Genomic DNA, 24331 nt, shown 5'->3' with positions numbered 1-24331 from the left:
AAAAAAAGAAACACAGATAACATTGGCAGTATATTTATTTATACATGGAACTTCTAAAGGAAAAAACGATTTGAATAAAAACAGTGAAGTGGTAAGTCTTTCTGATAGCACTTTGTACAATTCTCTCCTAGGATAAACTTATAAGGACTTAATTTTGGGAGTAGATAAATTATTGTATTAATCTACAAGTGAAACGGTATTAAGCTAATGAGAAACAGGATTAGCTCTGAATGGGATTCTAATACAGGGCTACAGTACAGCAAACGATGCTGAGCTCGGCTGGATCCTCAAGAGCACAGAAAGAAGAGCTGATGGAACTACAGAAACAGGGCCTGGGGCATAGCTCAATGGGTAACAGGCTTGCTAACGCGCCCAAAGTCCTGCGCTCCATCCCCGGTACCGCATAAAACCAGGCACGGTGGTTTTGCCAGCTCTTGGGAGACGAAGAAGGCAAGAAGAGGTCAGTCAGCCTAAGCTACATGAGACCCTATCTCAAAAAATAAATAAAATTAAAAAAAGCACAGAAATATATTAGATCATATATTAATATATATTTGAAAGTTACGACTGTGAGGCTGGGCATGGCGGCACACACTGTTAATCCCAGCACTGGGCAGGCAGGGGCAGGTGGATCTCTGAGGGTTCCAGGACAGCGGAGGCTACACAGTGAGATCCCGCTCAAAAAGCAAACCAAACTGTAAAGTCTCTTTCCTGGAGGCGAGGGCTCCAGGCTGGCACCAGGCTTTTTCCCCCCATACCCAGCATGAGATTCCTACTGAAGCCCGCTGCTGCCGGCTTCTAACACAGCAGTGGGAGATCTGCAGTCTACAGTAAGGCTTTGTAAACAAACAACAGGGTGAGCTGGGATTTGTAGTTCATTGGGTGAGCACTTGTCCAGGGTGTGTGTGTGTGTGTGTGTGTGTGTGTGTGTGTGTGTGTGTGTGAGAGAGAGAGAGAGAGAGAGAGAGAGAGAGAGAGAGAGGAGGAGGAGGAGGAGGAGGAGGAGGAGGAGGAGGAGGAGGAGGAGGAGGAGGAGGAGGAAATAACAAGGTTTACAGGGAAATGGACAGAACTTTCAAAATCCCGGGAACTTGTCCTTGGAGCATTAAATGAGTAAATAGTAAGAGCCAAAGCTGAAACACTGCCCAAACCAAGGCTCCACTGTGACATTTGCACGGAGCACAAAGGTCGGTCGATCTTTATCTCCTTAAACCTCGACCCCTGGAGGCTAGTGAGAGGGCGATTCTAGCACAGAGTCTGAGTGGAATGAAAAATCGAATCCAAGGTGCAGGAGTGTTTTCCCTTCAGCAAAGCCAAGCTTCCCATGTGGCTCTTCCCTAGCGGAGCAGTGCTTGCAGATTCTGGGGCCACAGAGTCAGCCTCCGGGAGGCGTGCGCTCCCTGAGCACTGCTTCCCCGCAGGGAAGGGCACTGTTCCTACACCACTATCTGCTGACAGTGTCCTAATTCATGACTACAGCTGAGCCCATCTTGTTTTTAAAACACATAAAATATACACCAATTAATTAGCCCTCAAAAGAGAAGCCCCCTCGGAAATTCACAGTCCACTGCTGCCAGGTACATCACCCACTCATCCCAATGCCAAAGGCACAACCACATACTCTTTCTTTTCTTTTCTCTTTCGTTCTTTCTTTCTTCCTTCCTTCCTTCCTTCCTTTTTTTCAAGACAGGGTTTCTCTGTGTAGCTTTGGAGCCTATCCTGGAACTCATTCTGTAAACCAGGCTGGCCTTGAATTCCCAGAGATCCACCTGCCTCTGCCTTCTGGGTGCGGGATTAAAGGTGGGATCCCCACAGCCAGGCCCAAATACTCTTTCTTTAAAGGGAAAGAAAAGGTTAACTCAGATGGGTCAAACCATTTCCCAAGGTTATAGTTAGGACCTATTACCCACGTTTTACCAAAATCTGGGATTCCAGGGTCAATCTTAGTTTAACCATTTAACAAAATATCATCTATAGAATAGACTTCTTTCTTCAAATTCTAGTTATCTTTCCTGACACCCTAGCTGCTTCCGGAGTCCCATGGCCCACATTCAGGCAAAATGCTTAGTCACTCCAGGGCCTTACATCCTACATAATCCATGTGCAGCATGGCCACATAATCCATGTGCATGCGTAGCATGGTTATGTAAACCCTATACATAGGCGCAAGGTGATTCTTAAAAGCAGACTCCACCCCCCCCCCACCCCCCCCACCACCCCCCCCCCCCACACCCCCCCCCCCCCCCCCCCCCCCCCCCCCCCCGCTTCCACACATTTCTCTCTGGCAGGCCTGCTCACTCCCCATCTTTCCTATCCCTCTCTAATAAAACTCTTAAAGTGGGTTTTGTTCAGTTTCGTGGTCCCTTCTTGCGCCCAGTAAATAATACATTCAAATAATAATTTAAAATTTCCTACGTAATATATTTTTCCATGGAAAACTCACACTAGGTGGTCTATCTGAATTTAATGGAATATTTAAAATCTAATCTCTATCTTCATTTTTGAGAGGACCAGGCGGCCAAACCACAGGCTCCCCGGAGCCCTGATATGGACCAGGCCTTGGTTTCAGTTCAGTAGAATGAGCTGGAGCTGAGCAAGCAATTCTCAGGAAAACCACAACTTAGGGGCAACCAATCAACGGGTGCCCCCACCCCCAGCCTCCTGCCGGCATAGCAGGCGCCCCCAAGCCCCTCCTGCTGGCCCAGCACATGCCCCCAGACTTCTGCTAGCTACAGATAGCTTTCCCTACCCTCTCCGCAACAAGTCCCTAGACACTAGCCCCGCCCCCATCACCACCAATGGGCCCCTAACCACTACAGCCTCCCACCAATCAGCTCCCAGACTAATCTTGCCTCCACCAATCAGCACCAGATTAAGCCCTCCTCCCTGGAATTGCCCTAACGCTGCTTAAAAGGAGCTTGCGACCCCCCCCTTTGGGGTCGCTATTTGCCACCCCAACATGCTGGGAGTAAACGCTCTTGCTAAATTGCATACGTGACTGTTGGTCTTTCTTGGGGGCTCCTCTGGGACCCTAACAATTTTCAAGCTACACACTCATCAGCCCAGATCTGAAGTGTTTGTTAAGGGATGGTGAGCGGCAAGTGAATCCTAAAACACCACAGCGGTCTTCTAGAGTCCATCCGGACGTGTTCACAAAGAAAGCGCGCCTGTATCGGATTTGGACAAGCGGCTGCTGCTGCCACCTACCCAGGATACCGCTCCAGGGTCCGCCTCCCAATCCAAAGCAAATTGTGACCTGGCCACTGGTCCAAACACACCCACTGGAGATTGTCAACGGGCTCAGGAAGCTCTGACTGCAGCACAAACACTCGTTCTCAAATATAACGCTTTCCACTGTTTATTTGTCCTGCAACCAGGCACCTCGGGTCTACACTGCTGCGTGGTGGCGATGTCTGCCGTGTGTGTCACACTTGTTTGCCTGCTGCTTTATTTTTCAAGAGACAGCCTTGCCGTGTAATTCAGGATGGGACTCACGAGGGCTGGGTTTCCAGCAAGCATACGCTCACACCAGGCTCATGTTCGTGACTTTATACATCTGTTGTGAATGCTTAAGGTCCTTTCCCCTAACAGATACTAACTAGAAAGAAGGTTCTGGCCGGGCAGCGTTGGTGCACATCTTTAATCCCGGCACTCTGGAGGCTGAGGCAGGAGGATCTCTGTGAGTTCGAGGCCAGCTTGGTCTCTGTAGAGTGAGTTCTGGGACAGCGAAGGCTACACACACACACACACACACACACACTCATACAAAAAGGAAAAAAAAACTCAAAAAGAAAAAGAAGGTTTTTTTAAAACCACACATCAAGTTGACTGCTCAATTACACATGAGAAGAAACATGTGAATATGCCCGAGGCCGCAACAAGAATCCAAATGACTTCATTTGTGATTTTTTTTAAATGCCACGTTAGGCTAGTGAGATGCCTAACAACTTGAATTTGAATCCTCACGACCTACATGGCAGAAGTTGCTCTCTGACCTCCACACACAGCTTTGGCATGAATACACATGCACATACATGCAAACACACACGCTAAATAAAAATGCAATAAAAAATTTTAAACAGCATTTTTCTCTATAACAGTGGTTCTCAACTTGCCTGATGCTGCGACCCTTTAATACAGTTCCTCACATTGTGGTGACCCCCCCAACCATAAAATTATTTCATTGCTACTTCATAACTGCAATTTTGCTACTGTTATGAATCATAATGCAAAAATCTGATATGCAGATGGTCTTAGGCCACTCCTGTGGAAAGGTCGTTGTGACCCACAGGCTGAGAATCACTGCTCTAAAATCTACAAACATGGTGTTTTCTGTAAAAGATGAACAGAAATAAAGACAACCAGTAATAACTTTAAAAATAAGCAAAGCAAAGATAAAGAAAAGCACATCTCTCTACAAAGATCTGCTTCATTATGAAACTTTGGGGTAGAGATTACTCAGTGGTTAGGAACACTTCCTGCTCCTTGAGAGGACCCCAGTCAGTTCCCAGTATATCAAACAGTGCACAAAGTCACCTGTAATTCCAGTACCAGGGGATCCTATGCCTTCTTCTGGACCCTCAGGCACCCACACACGTGTGACATTTACTCACACAATCCATACAATACATATTTATTAGATAAATCTAATAAAAGATTTTTTTTTTTTTTAAGTTTGTAACAGTGAATCTCTCAGTTACACGAACTACATACAGATCGGCCAAATTCTCAAAGAACTGTAACTGCTCACTAGAGTCCATTGCCGGCTGAGCTAGACAGCTTAGAGATGTCTATGAATCTCAGGACAGAGGTCTGGGAATACAGCTCAGTTGGTAGAGTGCTTGTCTAGGATATACATCAGGCCCCGATCTTCTGGGGTGGGGTGGGGTGGGGTGGGGGATTCAGAGAATGAGAGGGAGAATAGGAATGAATATGAATAACACATTAAAGCAAAGGTCCACAACACTAATAGTTTGCGGTGGTGGCGCACCCCTTTAAACCCAGCACTCAGGAGGCAGAGGCAGGCGGATCTCTGTGAGTTCAAGGCCAGCCTGGTCTACAGAGTGAGATCCAGGACAGCCAAAGATACACGGAGAAACCCTGTCTCAAAAAACAAACAAACCAAGTTTGCACTTTTTTGTTTTTGTTGTTGTTTTTTGAGAAGGGTCTATGTAGCCTTGGCTAGGCGGGCCTGGAACTCACTCTGTAGATCAGGCTACCCTCAAACTAACATAGATCAGCCTGTCTCTGCCTCCCAAGGACTTAAAGGCACACGCCACCACACCCGACACAACACTAACAATCTAATGCTTAAACACAGCCAGAGAGCCTGAGGGACAGCTCAGGGGGCGAAAATGCTTGCCACACACACACACACACACACACACACACACACACAAGGATCATCCTCCCCAGCACCCATATAAAAGAAGAAGCCGGACACAGCGGCGCATGCCTGGAATGCAGCACTGAGGGGAGGCTCGGGGTGACCCCCGGGGCTGGCCGGCCTGCCAGTCCAGTGAAATTAGCAGGCTCCAGCTCGGTTAAAGACCCTGCCTCAAAAGATAAGGAGACAGGCCCCTGCTCAATGTTGACCCCTGGCCTACCACCCCACGCTCACACACATGCATGTGTGGAACACACACACACACACCACAAAAAGCCACACCTGTGAAAACAAACAAATGTGAAGTCATGAAGGAGTAAGTATTATGTCTCTAAAGTTGTTCAACTCTCCATTTACACTTCTTCTTCTTCCCTGACCACAAGAACCTTCACGTTTTAAGACACCGGTTCCCGGGACTTGAAGCCGCGGCACGCACCTTCGGGGAGCATGTCTGGAATGTCAGCCTGGTACTTTGGACCCACTCTGATTTCACCCTTGTCAGCCAATAACGTCTTCACTGAAGGGTCGTACACCAACGAGTAGAAGAAAGCATCCTGGGGGAAAAGAAAATGACAGGAAACACCTAAGTGAGCCGGATTCCTTCTACTTTTTATAGAGCAATCAAATCCATATCACAAAAATGAAAACTAACTTTAACTTCCGAGTATATAAAAGTCCATTTTAGTGAACACATTAATAAACCTTCAAGGAGACCATGGCAATACTGTCATCATGTATACTAGCACAAAATTACATAAAGCCAAAACAAACAACCTTAAGAAGAATATGAAATTTTACAATTTGTTTGCATTCTGAGAGGCTAGCTGGGATGGCTAGCAGGGAGGCTGAGGCAGGAGCGTCCCTTTCAGGCCAGTCTGAGCTACACAGAAAAAACCCTGTTTCAAAAGCAAAATGAAGCTGGAGCGTGGTGGCACACATCTTTAGTCTCAGCACTCAGGAGACAGAGGCAGGAGGATCTCTTTGAGTTCCTGGCCAGCCAGGGATACACAGTGAGACTATCTCAGGAACAGAAGAAACAAATAAACATCCCACATATCAACTAAATATACAAGAGTGGCACTTAGATGCACTTTTTTAAGATGTGTTTATTTTTAGTTTATGTGCATCAGTGTTTGCCTGCATGTATGCCTGTGCATCACATGCATGCCTGGAGCCCACAGGGGCCAGGAAAGGGCACCAGATCCCCTGGAACTGGAGTTACAGATGGTTGTAAGCTACCACGTGGGTGCTGGCAATGAAATCCAGGTCCTTTACAAGAGCATCAAGTGTTCTTAACCGCTGAGCCATCTCTTTGTTAATATCACTATATAAACCCCATTAAATTATTATGGTAATTCTGTCATTCTCTTTTAAATTGTAATGTATCGTCATGTGCATAAAGACAGATGCTGTGGACTATGCTCATTGTTAATAATAAAGCTGATTGGCTGATAGCTGCTGGGCAGGAAGAGATTGAGTGCAAGAGCCAGACTAGGAGAATTCTGGGAAGAGGAAGGGCAGAGTCAGAGTTGCTGGCAGATACAGAGGAAGCGAGATGAGAAATGCCATACTGAGAAAAGGTACCATGTGGCTAAACATAGGTAAGAATTATGGGTTAATGTAAATGTAAGAACTAGTCAGTAAGAAGCCTGAGCTACCAGCCAACCATTTATTATTAATACAAGCCTCTGAGTTATTATTTGGAAGAGGCTGCGGGACGGGGTGGGAAAAAGAAAAGCCTCTGTCTACAGATAGACACAAGCATAACTAAACACACGATTACCACCAACCTACACATTAAACATCCCATAGGTTCCTTCAAAAGCTCAGTAGGGCCGGCAAGAGGGCTCAGAGGGTAAAGGTGCTTACAGCAAAAGACTAATCCTGAGTTTGATCCCTGGGACCCACACAAAATGGTAACAGGAGAGAAATGACTCTGAGTTGTCCTCTGACCTCCAGATACATACAGTGGCATCTGTGTCCGCTCCTCTCCTATCACATACATATGCATGTGAGCAAGCGCACACACATACAATAATAATAAGTTAATTTTTTAAAACTAAAAGGCTCCAGCTCCCTAGAGTTAATAAGCACAGTGGCCTGGCCGCCTGTTCTTATGAATTCTGTGGAGCCGCTAGAGTGAGAGGTATTTATTCAAAAACAGACCACAGGGAGAAGGAATGAGAATCGGAGATAAACATCCTCATCTACACCCTGAGCTGTACTTCAGGAAGCCTCTCACTGGCAAGTGACAAAGAGCTGTGGCTTTTGCTAACTCGGCCTTCAGCCAGGACAATGCACTCCAGCCGGCCCTCTTGCCGAGATGGCAAAACAACACTCAGGCACCAAATGAAATAAAGTCCACGGTATGGGCTTCAAGTGAAGTAACAGGGAGAAAACACAAAGTGGAAAGGACTGCAAATTACCTCTTTGTCAAGGTAGGACAGCACCGATTCTGTTTCGTTCAGCAGGGCCACACTGCATTTCCCCCTGTTAAAGAAAAGACCGCACAACAGACATTACATTCACAGTGATTACATACACAAGTTAGCCATATTCAAACTCTAAGGGTAGATGAAAGTCTAGATGGCAGCGGGGGACATATTTAAACTCTCCAGACCAGCTTTGCAGTCCTGCTCTCAGGTAATCTGTACAATAAAGCCACATTTACGGGCATTTACAGAGGCCAGCCGGTTCCAGCGATGTTACTAGACAGCCAATCATTACAACAGACACTTCAATGGCTCTTCCTAATCATTCAATTAAAAAAACTCAATGAAACCTTCAGACTAACAGTGAAATTCTCGATCTACAAAAGCATTGAGGTAATCATACACAAGAGGTCTTCAGTCATCCCCATACAGCCCAGCATAACAGTGAGACTCAAGCGGTGATCTGCAGGAGAGTTGGAAATAATGCACATTCACATGAGGATGTAACCAACCTACCTTCACTGGAACTACTCTGAAGGTTAGTTCAATTTTAAACACAAATAACTTCTGTAGAACAGGGGCAAAGTAAAGGTCTACACATTCATGGACCTTGAGGTCTGGCATCATTCTTCTAATGGAGCCCTGAGTGTGACTTAAATGAGAATCTTTTGTTTTGAGAAAGGTCATAACTAGGTGGTACTGGCTGGACTCGAACTCACAGAGATGGATCTGCCTCAGCTTCTTGAGCTCTGAGAAAAAGTAAGGCTATCCAAGGTGGAAGAATGAATGATAAATTCTTTAAAAAAATTTTTCCACTGGCTTAAAAATTTCACTCTAAGGGGCTGGAGCGATGGCTCAGTGGTTAAAAGCACTGATTGCTCTTCCAGAGGATCTAGGTTCAATTCCCAGCACCGACATAGCAGTTTGCAACTATGTGTAACTCCAAGATCTGACATTCTCACACAGACATACCTGTAGGCAAAACATCAATGCCCATAAAATAAAGTAAGTAAATTATTTAAAAAAAAAAATTTTGGGCCGGGCGGTGGTGGCACATGCCTTTAATCCCAGCATTCGGGAGGCAGAGCCAGGCGGATCTCTGTGAGTTCGAGGCCAGCCTGGGCTACCAAGTGAGTTCCAGGAAAGGCGCAAAGCTACTCAGAGAAACCCTGTCTCGAAAAACCAAAAAAAAAAAAAAAAAAAAAAAATTTTACTCTAAGCCTAACACTCAAACATGCAATCCCAAACATCACATACACAATCAGGAAACAAGATCATCTCGGGCGGCGGTGGTGCATGCCTTTAATCCCAGCACTTGGGAGGCAGAGGCAGGTGAATCTCTGTGAGTTCAAGGCCCAGCCTGGTCTACAGAGTGAGTTCTAGGGCAGTTAGGGCTACACAGAAAAACCTGCCTCAAAAACCAACAACAAAAAAGACTGTCTTGCTCACAGATTACTAGTGAAGTACAAGTCAAAGAGGAAAAAACCACCAAAACAAAACAGAAAAACCAACAAAAAACAACATAAAATACCACAATTACAATTCAAAAACACTGATCAAAAGTGACAGTATTTTGAGTGGGCATGGGTGGGCACACCTTTAATCCCGGCACTCAGGAAGCAAAGGCAGACAGTACTCCATGAGTTCTAGGCCAGCCAGGGTACACAGTGAGATTCTGTCTCTAAATAAACAAACAAACAATACCAAAACAACTTAAAATTTTAAGTGACCATTTTCTAAGATCCTGGGGGAGGGGGAGCTTTTTTTTTTCTTTCTTTTTCAAAAGTTCCCTGAAATTTGTTTGTCTGAACCAGGAACAGCAGCTCACAACTGTAACGCTATCATTCTTAATGCCTGAGCTTCATAGTGCATTCGAGGCCTCGCTGGGTATGACAGTTTGAAAAGGAAATGTCCCCCACAGGCTTGGGGATCTGAACACTGGGTTCCCAGTTGGTGGCGCTGTTTGCCGAGGCTTGGGTGGACAGGCTTGCCGTTGGGAACTCACCACTAGGGGGCGGGCTTTCAGATGGTAGCTGCTATCCACTTCCAGTTCCCTTGCTGCTTCCCCTTTGCAAAAGGAGACATGAGCTCTCAGCTTCTGCCCCTGCTGCCCTGCCTCCCTGAGGTGGTGGACTCTCATGCCTCTGGAGCCACGGCCCAAATAAACCCTTTCTTCTCTAAGTTGCTGCGGTTCTGGTGTTTTAGCACAACAACAGAAAAGTAACCAATACACTGGGCCATTGTGTGAAACCCTAATCATAGCAACAGAAAAGTAACCAATACACTGGGTCATTGTGTGAAACTCTGCCTCAGAAACAAAGGAAAGGGAGCAGAAAAGAATAGTAAGAACAGCACATGTAAAAGACACTTGCAGAGAAACTGAAAACAAATACAGAATGGGAATCAAGTACAGGACTGCCTTGGAGATAGAGTGTGTGTGTGTGTGTGTGTGTGTGTGTGTGTGTGTGTGTGTGTGTGTGATATTTAAAAAAAAAATAAGTTAAAACTAAAAGAAGGATCCTAATAGATGCATGTAGATACTATACATCACAGACACACAGATACACACAGATACAGACAGACAGACAGACAGACAAACACACACACACACAAAGCTGCTAATTCTACACAGGTTTCTTGGACTTGGCGTCTTGGCTTACATTTGGGAATAGGTGAGTCTTTGTTGTCGGGCCTGTGTTATGGGTAGCAGCAACCGTAACCTTTACCCGGATGACAGCAGTACCTAGTTGTCACCAACAAGGTTATCTAAGCATATTTAATGCTCTGTGGGAGGCTATCCTTCATTGAGAGCCATTGTTCTACATGTTGGGGGTTAATAAATCATGATTTTAGTAACTGGATCTTAAGACCAAACATTTTAGAGTGCTTATACAAGTAAAAGAGTGTGGTTTTGTAGGTTTTAGATTACAAAAAATGGGGCAAAGAGAAATAGTCTAGATACTTCTATACATTTCTAATTAAATATTATTTTCTGTTGTGACACTTTAACAGATGTTAACAAACAAAAATTAGAAGAAGGCAATTTGGGAATCCGAGGACACAGCCAACTGAAAGGGTCCTTGCCTACTATGCATGAAGTCCTGGGTTTGGTCTCCAGCACTCAGAAACCGGGAATGGCGGTGCCTGCCTGGAGTCCCATCACCTGGGAGGTAGAACTGGAGGGCTGGAGGTTCAAAGTCATCCTTGGCTACCTAGGGAGTTCAAGACTAGCTTGGGTGACAGAGACCCTGTAACAACAAAAGCAAACACCACCACTAGGAAGAAACCTCAACACCCACTGGAGTAAGTAAACTCAGGATCGAAAAAACCAAGAAAAGAAGGGTGAGGTTTGGATTTCATGTCAATGGATTTAGTGAATGAGAGGGAACACAGCAAGCAGGTGTTTGGGAAGTTCACTGTGGGGGTGGCATGTGAAGACTCCAGACCTGGTGACAAACAGAGAGGACTCAGAGAAGGAAAGCCCCGTCTGGCCTCCCTCCCGCTTCCAAAGTAAGTATGGGAAGACTCGCCTCTCCGGGTCAGATGGCAGATACATCCTGTGAACAGCAGGGAAACCCAGACAGCCCACAACATGCAGAACATCAGGACAGACTGTGCCCGCACCGAGATACAGAAGAACAAAACAATACATCAGCTCTTAAAGGGGTGTGCTCATCAGCCTTCCTCACCGCTGTGCCCGAGCCTGGAAGAGCCATAGGTGGTGGAGGACCGCAAGGAAACTGCACCTTCCAGACGCTATACGACGGACGGACGGACACACACACACACACACACACACACACACACACACACACACACACACACGGGAGCTCTCAGAGACTGTGAGAGCCTGCACAAGACCTGCATCACAGGTTCAATCCAGACAGAAGCCCAGCTCTGAGGAAGGGAAGTAGACACTGGGTCCCACCCTTAGCCAAGAACTATGTTGTAGAATATTATTTTAAGGTGTGTTACTTTTGTCTATGCTGCATTTGTTTAACTCTGTGAAGTTGTGTTACTGTGTCTGTCTAAAACACCTGATGGCTCAATAAAGAGCTGAACGGCCAATAGCGAGGCAGGAGAAAGGGTAGGAGGGGCTGGCAAGACAGAGTATAAATAGGAGAAATCTGGGAGGAGAAAAGAAAGAAGTAGCCAAAGCAGGAGGAGGACCCCAGGGGCCAGCCACCCAGCTACACAGCAAGCCATGGAGTGAGAGTAAGATTTACAGAAGAGAACGCAAAAGCCCAGAGGCAAAAGGTAGATGGGATCATTTCAGTTAAGAAAAGCCAGCTAGAAACTAAGCCAAGCCAAGGCCAGGCATTCGTAATTAAGAATAAGCCTCCATGTGTGATTTATTTGGGAGCTGGGCAGTGGACCCCTAAAAGAGTAGAAAGAAAGAAACAACAACAGAACTATTTTGCAATTGATGCCTGCTGGGAAAGGAACATTTGTAATCTGTTTTCCTGTGGAGTGTCGCTGGGCTTATCAACCACACGCCAGAGCAGACGCCCTGCCCAGGAGGCACACAAAACACAAAACAGACTCCATGTTTTTTGTTTTGTTGCTTTGGCTGTTTATTTTTGGGTTTTTTTGGTGGGCATTTTGTTTTCTTGTTTCATTGATTTTTTTTTTAAAGTTTGTCTGTTTTGATTTTTGGGTTTGTTGTTGTTGTTATTGTTTCCTATTTATTTCTGTGTGAGAGAGAGGAGGAGAGAGAGAGAGCACATGAAACTGGGTGGGTAAGGAGGTGGAGGATCTGGGAAAGAATATGATCAAAATATGGTTTTTTTTTTTTTTTTTTTGAAAAGCATTCTAGGGACTGAGGCTAAACCTGTGCTAGAACGCCTGCTTAGTATGCAGGAGGCCCTACAAGGAAGGGGGAGGGGAAGGCCTGGAGGAGGGGTTTCCTTATATAAACTATGCCATGACTTCCTCTCTCACTGTATTTCCCTGAAGCACCAGTTCTACCATCAAGGCTAAGAGCAGAATTAAGTGCACAAAGTCACTTCGTCACGCTAAAATTATTTTTACAGGAAAATAATTTTTAACTTAAACCTCATTTGGTTTTGAATAAAGACGAGCCAGCATTCATTTTAATTTTCTAATCATAAAAGTAATTGAGTTCTGTTGAAATGCCAACATCATCAAATACTTAACAAAAGGACGTTTTTTCTTCGGAGGGCTTTTCCAGTCTCTTTACAAAGAAGGAGCGTGTAATTTTAGATCACCACCACTTCATACTGCTGTCTACAGAAGGTTCTCCAGGCAGCAGGGAAGGGCCAGTCACACCCAAAAGGAGGCAACCAAACAGCACGTGTTGGTTTGAATGAGGATGGCCCCCATAGGCTCATCTATTTGAATGCTTAGCCATCAGGGAGCAGAACTAGTTGAGAAGGATTAGGAGGTGTGGCCTTGTTGGAGTAAAATGGCCTATTGGTATATCACCTATAAAATTTCATAAGTCTTCCTAAATGTTTGTTCCTGCTCTTCTCTAAAGACATTTAACACTATTGGTCTTCTTGTAGTCCCAGTTCAATTAAAATTTAAAGCTGGATTTGGAGTTGGAGAATGGCTCTCTCCTTCTTTAAACCCAAGCCAAAGTCAGGCCCAGGGTCTCTGTCTCTCTGTCTCTGCCTCTCCCCCTGCCTATGGATCAGGAGATAGCTCTTAGCTACCTCTCCAAGACCACATTCCTTGCCACCGTGCTCTCAGCCATGATGATAACTGGCTAAATCTCTGAAACTCTAAGCAAACCACCAATTAAATGCTTTCTTTTATAAGACTGCCTTGGTCATGGTGTCTCTTCACAGGAAGAGAACAGTGACTAAGACAGAAGCTGGTACCCGGGACTGGGGTAAGGCTGCGACAGGCCTGACCATGCTGTTTGTTGGAAGGCTTTGGGACTTTGGACTAGAACAGAGATTGGCTGCTTTAAGCAGGACTTAGTGAGCCATTCTAGTAGGAACACGGGAGACAGTGCTGAGGGCGACTTGAACTGTAGGGGGCCAGACGAAAAAGTTTCAGAGGGGAAGATCATGAGTAAGTGACCTAGAGACCATTCTTGGGATATTTTGGCAAAGAATGTGGTTGCTTTTTACCCTTGTCCTAAAAACCTGCCTGAGGCTAAATTGAAGAATTCTGGATTAATGGCATTGGCAGAGGAGATTTCAAGACAGCCTAGTTATTGACTGCAGCAAGTGGTCAGTCACTCTTATGCAGATCTACAATGAAAAGGAGCAAGTGAGGGCAGGAATAAGTACAAAATAGACAGTTTGAGAAAAAGCCCCGGGAAATATAATGGAGTCCAGTGCTCAAGGGGATGAAAAGTTTAGAGAAAAGCCGAGGCTAAATAGAATACAGGGAGAGGACCTCAGGGCAAGACCCCACTCAGCCAAGCTTCCAATTGATGAAAAGGAATTAAAGGAAGGCTTAAAAAGCAGTGAAGGAAAACTATCAACAACAGAAAGCTGATGAAAGTGTAACTGAACAGAAGGACCAAGTTCAAGTCCCATTAAGCAGCAGAATTTGGCAGCTTTGGCCACACAGTTCTAGTTTTAGACTCAAGCACACAGGAAGGGGTATGGAATCTCTCTGTGGCTAAGGAAAGCCGCTAAGGAAGCCAGGCATGTGATGAGGGTGCCCCTGTATGGAGGCCCAGAGAGGTCATTCATGAAGCTGTGGAGATGAAGCCTGGATTTCATTAGACACCCCAAGATGTTGGAGGTGCCAGAGTCGTGGGATATCTGGCAAGGAAAGCTGCAGACCTGGTGTGGAGCCAGCCCACCAGAGAGAGTATGTCTTGAAGCTCTGAAGAGCGCTTTGACACTAGACTTGGAGATGCAGAGTTTGGAGTTTGCCCTGGTGGTTTTTGGACTTGCTTTGGCCCGGTATTTCCTCGCTCTGCTCTCTTTCCTCCCTTTTGGAATGGTAATGTATATGTGCCATTGAATGTTGGAAGTATGTGTGTAGGAGCCCACAGGGGTTTCCTAGTGAGACCTGAGCTTGCTTTTTACCAGCAGGACTGCATAAGGGGATGATTGGACCATGGGTCTGGGTACCAGGTGTTTGGAAGGAGCTACACTTGGGTGTAGCTAGCAAGGGGGAGGTCTTTTGCCTCGCCTCATGGCATTGTCAATAAAACACCCTTTTGAATAAAGTTCTGGGCCGTTGGGTATTGACCCAGGTCCTCCCGAAGTTATTCTGTGTTTCTGTCTTTCTTCTCATTGGCTAGGCCTATCATTCTACCTGATATTTCTTTCTTATTCCTCTCTCCTCCTCATAGGAACCCTTTAAAAGGTGGGATCAGGCCTCCCACATATGTGGTCTGCTTTTTTATTTTAGAGGAGGTTACAGTTAAGAGACTGCCATGAGTCTCAGAAAAGGCTTTGAACTTTGAACTTGTAAATAGTGTTGAGACTGTGATAGACTATGGGGAACCTTTGAAGTTGGGCTGAATGTATTTTTGATTTATGATATTGGTACAAGCTTATGGGGGCCAGGAAGTAGAATGTGGTGGTTTGAAAGAAAATGGCCCCCAGAGGCTCATCTATTTGAATGCTTAGTCATCAGGGAGTCCCAAGCACTACTTGAGAAGGATTAGGAGAGACAGCATGTACCCCAAGAGACAACGTACCTACCTGAGAGACATAGCCTTCCCCATCCCACTGGCAGCCACATTGTAAAGGTACTCACTCACTACAGAGAAACGGCAAAACAGACTAAGAAAACAAGTTTCTTCACCCACCCACTCACCTCAAAAATATCAAGGAAAGCGAGAAAGGAGAAACGCTCTCTTTCCCCCATGACCACCAATGGCCTTGGCAATCCCACCCCAGTCTATGGCCATGCCACTTGAACCGGAAACCAAACTGCACTGTACATGTGAGTTTGTTCCAGCTCTTTTATTTTTGTTTTTTATAAACAGGGAGCTTACTACATAACTCAGGCTCACCTCGGACTTGCAATCCTTGCCCCACCCCCAAAGGCTATCCAAGTGCTGGAATCACAGGCAACACCGCCCCTGGCTTAGGTATTTTATTTTGTTCTGTTGATCTGTTTTTCAATCTGCTTACTATGGCCCTGCCCTTGTTTGCTGCTGTGATAAATACCACAGCCAAAAAGCAAGTTGGGGAGGAAAGGGTTTATTTCATCTCACAGTTTACAGTCCACCATAGACGGAAGCCAGGAACTCAAGGCAGGAACCTGGAGGCAAGAACAGAAGCAGAGACCATGGAAGAGAACTGCCTACCTACCGGCTTCCTCAACTGCATTTCTTACACCATGCAGGCCCTCCCACATCCATCATGAATCAAGAAGACGCCCCACGGACATGCCCCCAGGCCAGTCTGACAGAGGCAATTCCTGAACTGAATTTCCCTCTTCCCAGATGACTCTAGTTGGTGTCAAACTTACAAAAGCAGACGAGCACAGACTCCCTTATCTTAATTATTATGATTTTTACAATTTTCTCAATATCTAATATAAGCAACACAAACTCTATTGTTTCATCATTCTTCAAGCGTCATTAATGGCTCTCCAACTTGTTGGGCTTACATTTCAGTTTACAGCCCTAAAAATTATTAACAACGCAAAGACCTTCTGCTCACGTTGAGTTATCGCTGTCAAAAACTTACCATGTTAGAACTAAAACTGAGAAAAATACATGAGTGTGTGCTGTGAATATGTGTTGCTACCATTGGTTAATAAAGAAGCTGCTCTGGCCTATGGCAAGACAGGTCATAGCCAGGCGGGAAATCCAAGCAGAGACACAGGGAGAAGGGTGGAGTCAGGGAAGACGCCATCCAGCGGCTCAAGGAACAAGATGCCGGCTCAAGGAACAAGATGCCGGCAGACCAGTAATGCCACGTCCATGTGGCAATACACAGATTAACAGAAATGGGTTAGTTTAAGATGAAAGAGCTAGCTAGCAAGAAGCCTGAGCCATAGACCAAACAGTCTGTAATTAATATTAAGCCTCTAAGTAATTATTTTATAAGCTGCTGCGGGCTGGGCGGGACACAGGAAAACTTTCACAAGTATATTTTTCAAATTAATGTAAACTATTATTTTGCAAGGTGGGGTGGCACACATCTGTAATTCCAGCACTTGGGAATCTGAGGCAGGAGAATTACTTGAGTTGGAGGCCAGGCTAGGCTACAAAGTGAGTGCTATGCCAACCAAGGCTAAATGCCAACCACAGACGACAGTCCCCCAAAGAAAAAGTAATAGTGTTTGACATTTTTACAAATATATTCAATTTCTAACTTAAGAGACAAATATTCCCCACTTCACTGAGAATAACTGATCTATGAAAAGTATACATTATCGTATGCCAGGGTTTGATATGCACCTTGGCAAACCACGTGCGTGTAACAGGTTCACTTCATTTTCAAGTCAGCCAAATACAGCTAAACAGCAAGGCTGTATCTTTCAACGGTAACATCACACAAACACGGTGTTCCATGAAACAGCCAGGTTAGCTCATAAGTCAAACCATTCTAGGACTATTTCTCTCAAGACAAAATCACACTTAGTAAGCAGAAGTGAATTTATGTGTACTTCCTGTTTCATTAGAGAACACTTCATGAAAAACAAAAGGAGAGTACAGTGTGGTGGCGCACACCTTTAGTCCCAGCACTCGGGAGCCGGAGGCAGGCGGATCTCTGTGAGTTCAAGGCCAGCCTGGGCTACAGAGCAAGATCCAGGACAGCCAGGGCTACACAGAGGAACCCAGTCTCAACAAACAAAACCAAAAAGGAAAGGGGGAAGGAGATGGCAGCAAACACTTGTAATCCAGCAGTTGGGAAGTAGAGGCAAAGAAAATCTTTAGGTCTCACTGGCAGGCAGCCTAGCCTCATTGGTAAACCTGAGGTCCTGGTGAGAGTCCCTGTCCCAGAAAACAAGGTATAGTGCTGTAGAGATGGCTCCCTGGCTAAGAGCACCTGAGCTCTATTCCCAGCAGCCATGTCCAGTGTTCCACAACTGCCTCTAGCTCCAGCCCAGGAGGAGGGTTTGAAACCCTTTTTTGGCCTCTGCCATCCCCCTCCCACACATGCCACATACAACACCCCCCAACACACACACACACACACACACACACACACACACACACACACACACACACGTATAGACAGCACCTGAAGAACAATGTCCATGGTTGACCTCTGGCATCCACATGCACACGCACACACACACGTACATACAACATATATGTTAGATATGACGCACAATACATGTTCGTTTATGACAGCTAGGCTTGATGTTCTAAATCCGAGCACTCGGGAGGCATGAGCAACGGTAGAGCAACTCATTACATCCATGCAGCTGGGCCCTCCCGCTCAGTCAGAGACCCTATCTGCTTCCCAGCTTAACTTCAATGCGCTGCTGCTGCTGCTGCTGCTGCTGCTGCTGCTGGTACATAACCAGTCTGGACTACACAGTAGCTCTAGAGCAGCCTGAGCTACAGCAAGGCTGTCTGAAAGGAAAAGGTTAAATATATCCTGAGCACCAGCGCCCCCCACCCTCACAAACACTAGATATCAACACAAGAACTACAGTCGTCTCTCCCACGAAGATCTCAGGTCAGCCTGACATACCTTCATTTCTCCCGAGATGGCTGCTGCAGACCACTCACAAGGGGGTTCTGCTTGGCAACAGTCTATATCAAAAGAGAACCCCCCAATCCTCTGCCTGGTGGTCCATGTGCAAGTTCGATACTGACTCCAGTCATTTCTCCCCAAAGTCCGGAGCAGTCTGTCTGTCATACACCCAATCTTTAATTCTCATTCTAATGAGATTTAAATAATATTCTACCCTAATTGTCATTCTTAATCTCAAATTCTATGTAAGGTCAACTGTAACTGAGAAGAGATTATTATTATCTGCTAATGACTTTTATTTCCTTTAAGAATAAAAATTGAAGCAGGCTCTGCGGAAGTTTCCAATTCTGGATGGCCCTTGTGTACCGTTCTCCACCGAGACGCTAACCTCCGAGATCTCTCGTCTTTAAGACGTAGACCGAACAGAACTATTTAGGCAAATTTTACATAAGGTGCAAGATTTTAACAGCTGTTCAAGAGACTCTCAAAACTGAATGAAGACAGACGACTCCTCATTTGGAGTTGCCACATGGCATCCTTAGACAAAGGCGGTTTCCGCAGATGGTGGCCGTGGCCACTCTTCTGCAGGGCGATGGTGACAGGGATGGTGGGTGGTGTCGGCATGCTGGCGCGCTAACCTGACAACTGTTCAGAGGAGCCCCAGGGACTCAACACCTGGGGCTTCACGACTTACCCGGCGGCTGTCACCAAACCTAGGCGGGAAGGAGTTCCTCTGGTCCCTCTAAGAAAGCAGTGTGGCTCAGCAGGTAAAGGCAGCTGCCGCCCGCGAAGGGGGATGACCTGAGTTCGACCCCCAGGACCCATATGGAAAAAATGAGTGACCGACTCCCACAAGTCACCTCCATACAGACACACGGGCATGCACAAGCCCACAGGCCCAGACACATAATAAATAGATGTAAAAAAATAATTTTAATAATAATAACCCACAGCTGGGCACGCAGGTGGTAGTCATGACAGCAGTCCCAGCACTAGGGAAGCTGTGATGAGGAGGCTTGACAGGAGTTCCAGGCCAGCCGGCCCGACAGAGTAAAAATGTCCTGAAGCAAACAAAACCCAAAAACGATTTTTTTTTTAAATAATAAAAACAAAAAGCACGGTTGGGCTGAAGGTACTCAGGACCCTGGATTCAATCCCAGTACTGGGGGGGGGGGGGGACACCATTGACGACAATTGAGTGTGATGTCCAGCACAGCCAGAGTTAAACAATGAGGAAGACAGGGTCCCGAAACGAGGGCGAGGTCCACGAGCACGGCTATAATGGATGTCTCCGTGAACGTTCACGCTTTGCAAGGAGACGCTTGGAGAGCGAATATTCGGGTCCAAAACCTGTTACGGGAGGACCTACTGGGACCAACCACCACCAGGTATCTAAGGCACATTTTTTAAGGCACGCTGAAGCCTAATTTCAAAGGCTGTGGTCCAGATCTCAGGGCTGGCGAGATGGAAAGAATTAGCTCTTTTTAATTACAACTAGTTGTGCCACAGGCAGGAAGAGATGGAATCGTTACATGTACCAGCGCTGTAATTAGCTGCTGTTAAGAAGCCAGGCTTAGTGCATCTGAGATGCGGAGAAGCTCAGGCCAGGCACAGAAAGGACACATCCACAAACCAGGCTGGGAGGGTTATTTCCGGGTTTCTCCATGCAGCTTGCACTGTAACATTATCTTTTGGAATAATAATATAATGTATAGGCTGAAATAGCTTTAATTTTAGACCTACCCAACTGATTTGAATTTATATAAGAATTATGTGAGGTTGACATTCAAAAAGCCTACCTACTCAACAAGTGACTTCGGGGCTTTCATTGTGTCTGATATTTTCCTAGCACTAGCTGTATGTGAGTCATTAATGCTGAATATCTGCAGACAATATCTAAACGTGCAATTTATGAAGTGGGAGACTTAGGCAAGTACGTAATTGTTTTGTGCTTTGGCCCCTCATCTGTAAACAGGGATAATAACAGATCTACTTATAGAGTCGCTGTGAGGATTAAATACATGAAAAGCAGCCCTACCATAAAAAGCTCAATAGCTGTTAGAACACGAACCACATATAAGCCCAGGCCATTTGTAAAACTGATGATAGGAGCCCCGGTACCACAAAGTAGAGAGAAGGCTACGTTTAGAAATGAGGTAAGCAGCGATGGGCACTTCAGCCTCCTCCAACTGTAACTGCGCTGCCTTCCTCAAACTTAGAAATTCTCTGTCCACTATAGACGAATGAAGAAGGACGGCTCATCAATCACAGGATGTTCATTTAAAGAGCATGCAGCATTTGCTCCATGTACGAAAACCTTTAGACGTACACATTTAAAAAAAACAGACTCAATGTAGCAAAATAAACAATAACTGTTGGCATAACAATAAATCTTTGTGCTTTATAATACATGCAACACAAAATCTATTATTAAAGGACCCAGGCCATAGCATCTGAGTGAAGGGGCCTGCCTCTGTCCTGCTCCTGTGCCCCTGAAAATGCACCGGATGGATGCTTGCTGCTCATGCCCCATCCTACTGGGCTCAGACCAAGCCCAGGTCTCACTGTCTCTCTCATTCCCAGTGGAGCCAGAGGGAACAAAGCACGGCTTCTGAGCCACACCGGGAGGCTTGCAGCAAGTGAACATTGACGTTCACTACTCCAAAGGCTCGAGAATACCGAAGTCAGGCTTTCCCTCATGTTCTATTCAGGAGGGAGGAAATTCCGGGGACTTGATGCTGTCTCTGAGAACAAAAAGTCAATATTCACCAAATTACCCCTATTGCTGCCAAAGAACAACGGGGCTTCGGCAATTTTCTCCTTTTAACACAGGAGTGGAGAGGGCAGGACTTCAACACCAGCTAAATGTCAAGACCACTCTACCGAGCCCTTGTTCTCCATCAGCATGTGGGCTGCTTAGCCAGGCTCGGTGCCTTGCCAGAGACGTTCACAAAGGGGAGCCATAGAGGAGAAAGTGTGGCTCTGCACCCCTCCTCCCTCTCAGCCCGGAAAACACAGAGAGAGAAAGGTATAGATGTCTCTTCAACATAATTCAAAGCATCGTCACTAGGTAAGGCCCTTGCATAAGTGTCTCGGTAATTATATTCCAATACACTCTCTCTGGCCTTATGGAAGATGAAAAACACCGTTTTTTCCATTCCAAGCAATCTGTTAAAAGAAAACCAGCATCACTGGTAAACAGATTCCAAGCTATCAGAAGGGGAAATTAAAAATACACTTGTGTGTTTTGGATACATTCGTTAAACCATTTGTCAGACTCGTGTTCTAGCAAGAACCTATGACTGGCCCCACCACTTCTCGAGCTCAAAATGAATCTTTATATTCCAGCCTCTTCCAGTTAAATAATTGCTGCCTACGGCTTTTTAGTATGTATTAGTTATGTACATCTTTAAGAAAATGTCAGCTGGTCATGCCTGTAATCCCCCTACCTGGAGGGTAGAGGCAGGAGGGTTAGGACTTGAAGGCTAGCCTCAGCTACATGGTAATCTAAAGACCAGCTTGGGCTATAAGAGACTTTATCTCAAAAAAACATGCTCAGGGAAAAATAATGTATAACAATATCATAATGAAAACCATGACTATGTGGAATTAATATATGCTAATAAAGACTGAAATATAATAATCTCCCAATATGTCTTCATGTTCTATTCTTTGGACAAAATTATTGCCCTACATACCTAGTTCTCTTTCTGGAACTAGCCTGGCTGGTGAAAAGATTTTCAGATTACCCGGCCTGATCATATTCTCTAGCAGAGAACTAAGTCACAGAGAGCACATGAACTCCCAGACAGGACCAAAACAGGATGCTCGACTTTCATGGAATCACTTGCAAATAATGGATTCCCAGGACCTTCGTCATCCACTTGCTATTCTGACAGCTGCCCTGTGCCCAGTCATGAAAAAAGGCCCCTCGAGCTGGTGTAGGTGGGTGGGAGGACCAGGTCAGAGCTTCAGAAAAGACTGTAAGCCTTACAGCAGAAATGCAGACTGAGATCGGTGGGGTGTGTGTGTGTGTGTGTGTGTGTGTGTGTGTGTGTGTGTGTAATTATACAACAGCTACTACTTTTCTTTTCAATTGGTTGTTACTGCCATGACCAGCAAGGAGCTGAATTAAAAGAAAAACAAATAAAAAAATAAAGACTCTGAACTCAACTGAGGGAGCTGGTTTAAGTTGACAGCAATACCAGCTCCTTCCACAGCCATCGCTCTGGACTCCAGCTGCCCCCTGCACACAACCGGAGTTCACCAGCTCCCTCCACCTGAGGTGTCCCAAACTGATGAAGGTGAGGAACCATGCCAACCCTAACGTTTTACTGATCCCAAGAGTCAGAATCTACTTGTCTTTTGTTTTGTGTTTTAATTTAATGGTACTATTAGTATCACGTGTATTTATTTTTTATTTGTGAGGAGAGGGGGGCATCATGCGCACGCTATGGTACATGTATGGAGGTCAGAGGACAACTTGTAGGAATTGATTCTCTCCTTCCACCATGTGGGTTCCAGGGACGGAGCCCTGGGTTGACAAGCTTGACAGCATGCGCCTTTACCCACATCATCTCACCAGCCCTCTTTTTTCTTGTTGTTGTTGAGGGTCTCATGTAGCCCAGGCTGGCCTTGGTTCCCTATGTAGCCAAGGATCACCTTGAACTTCTGATTCTCCTGCTCCTACCTCCACAGTGCTAGGGATCAAACCCAGGGTTTACTACATGCTAGGCACAGTCTACCAACCGAGCTACAGCCCCAGCCCCAGAAGCTACCTGTCTCTGGAGTTCAAACATTTTATTATATTGCTAAGATGTACTTACTACAGACTACACTGAAAAAATAGCTCAATGGCATCTATCTTATTTTTTTAATTTCTTCTTTTTCGTAGACAACGTCTCTCTACGTAGTCCTGGCTGTCCTAGAACTTACTGTGTAGACTAGGCTGGCCTCGAACTCACAGAGATCCGCCTGCCTCTGCCTCCCGAGTGCTGGGATTAAAAGGATGTGTCACCACACCCAACTCTGAGTCTATCATGAATTCCTCTCAGTAAATCAAGAAGGACCACCGCCGCCCGGCACAGTCCTCCAGATCACAAAGCAAGGGCTGGATCCCACCAGTGCACAGAGCAAAGGTCGTGAGCCCAGCTCAGAGCAGCGGATCACTTGCCTAACGCATGCCCGGCTTCAATTTCTAACAAAAACACGCCTGTTAAAGCTTTAAACTGAGCAAATGCACGGAGCTGATGCCAGTAACAGGGTCATAAAGAACAAGGTTTTCATCCCAGAGATACTCACAAGAAAATAAAAAGCCACATACCCTATGAGGGCTAGCGCCACGGGTCTGCAAACTAAACCCTGTGTTCGCATGTTCTAGCCCCTGCGTTCATTCCCTCGCATTCATTCTCACCACTGTATCGATTGCAGGAATCTGAAGACGCCCCGCATTTCCCCAAGAGTATCTGCTAGACATTGTGTGTGATGCTAACAGACACTCAGGTAAATGGTTAGGAATGGAGGAGGCGACAAAAAGACGCCTCATCACTGTGGAACCCGCTCAGGACTTCTGTACGCTAATAATACACACTATCAATTCCAAGATCAAATCCTAGTTTGCAGGCTGCTAACTAAGCTGAGCAAGATCTTGAAGAGAGTTTGAGGAGCTTCCAAGAAGGCTTTGGTCACAGTGTTTCCGGGCACGTTAGGGCAAGTTCCGAACGGTCGGTCTCACCTGATGTGTGTGGCGGGCAGGGACTCATACTGGCGAGACAGAAAGAGTTCCCTATGCTTCAACTGATGCTTCTGCTTCTCAGTGAGGTCAGCCTCAACGGTCATCTCGGTTTCTTCCTCTGTTTCCTCTACACAAACGAAATCCAAAGAATCCATCGTTACAACTCAGGCTGCCTCTTGGG

General features: G+C 45.8%; 1 protein-coding gene across 7 annotated transcripts in view; it reads right to left on the bottom strand.

Moving 5' to 3' along the window:
• Mta3 (metastasis associated 1 family member 3) overlaps positions 1-24331 on the bottom strand; it is a 126826-nt gene that overhangs the window by 68821 nt on the left and 33674 nt on the right. For all 7 annotated transcript variants that reach the window (XM_052746422.1, XM_052746425.1, XM_052746418.1 and 4 more), the window contains exons 4-6: positions 24151-24277; positions 7813-7876; positions 5823-5940 (exon numbers count right to left, since the gene is read on the bottom strand). In XM_052746422.1, the coding sequence (XP_052602382.1) occupies positions 5823-5940; positions 7813-7876; positions 24151-24277 (309 nt within the window). The remainder of the gene's footprint in view (positions 1-5822; positions 5941-7812; positions 7877-24150; positions 24278-24331) is intronic.

Source organism: Peromyscus californicus, unplaced genomic scaffold (assembly GCF_007827085.1).
Source record: "Peromyscus californicus insignis strain IS unplaced genomic scaffold, ASM782708v3 Scaffold_1__1_contigs__length_55948999, whole genome shotgun sequence".
Taxonomy (NCBI): domain Eukaryota; kingdom Metazoa; phylum Chordata; class Mammalia; order Rodentia; family Cricetidae; genus Peromyscus; species Peromyscus californicus.
Note: the sequence above shows the minus strand (reverse complement) of the source record. Positions and strands in the feature narration are given on the sequence as shown.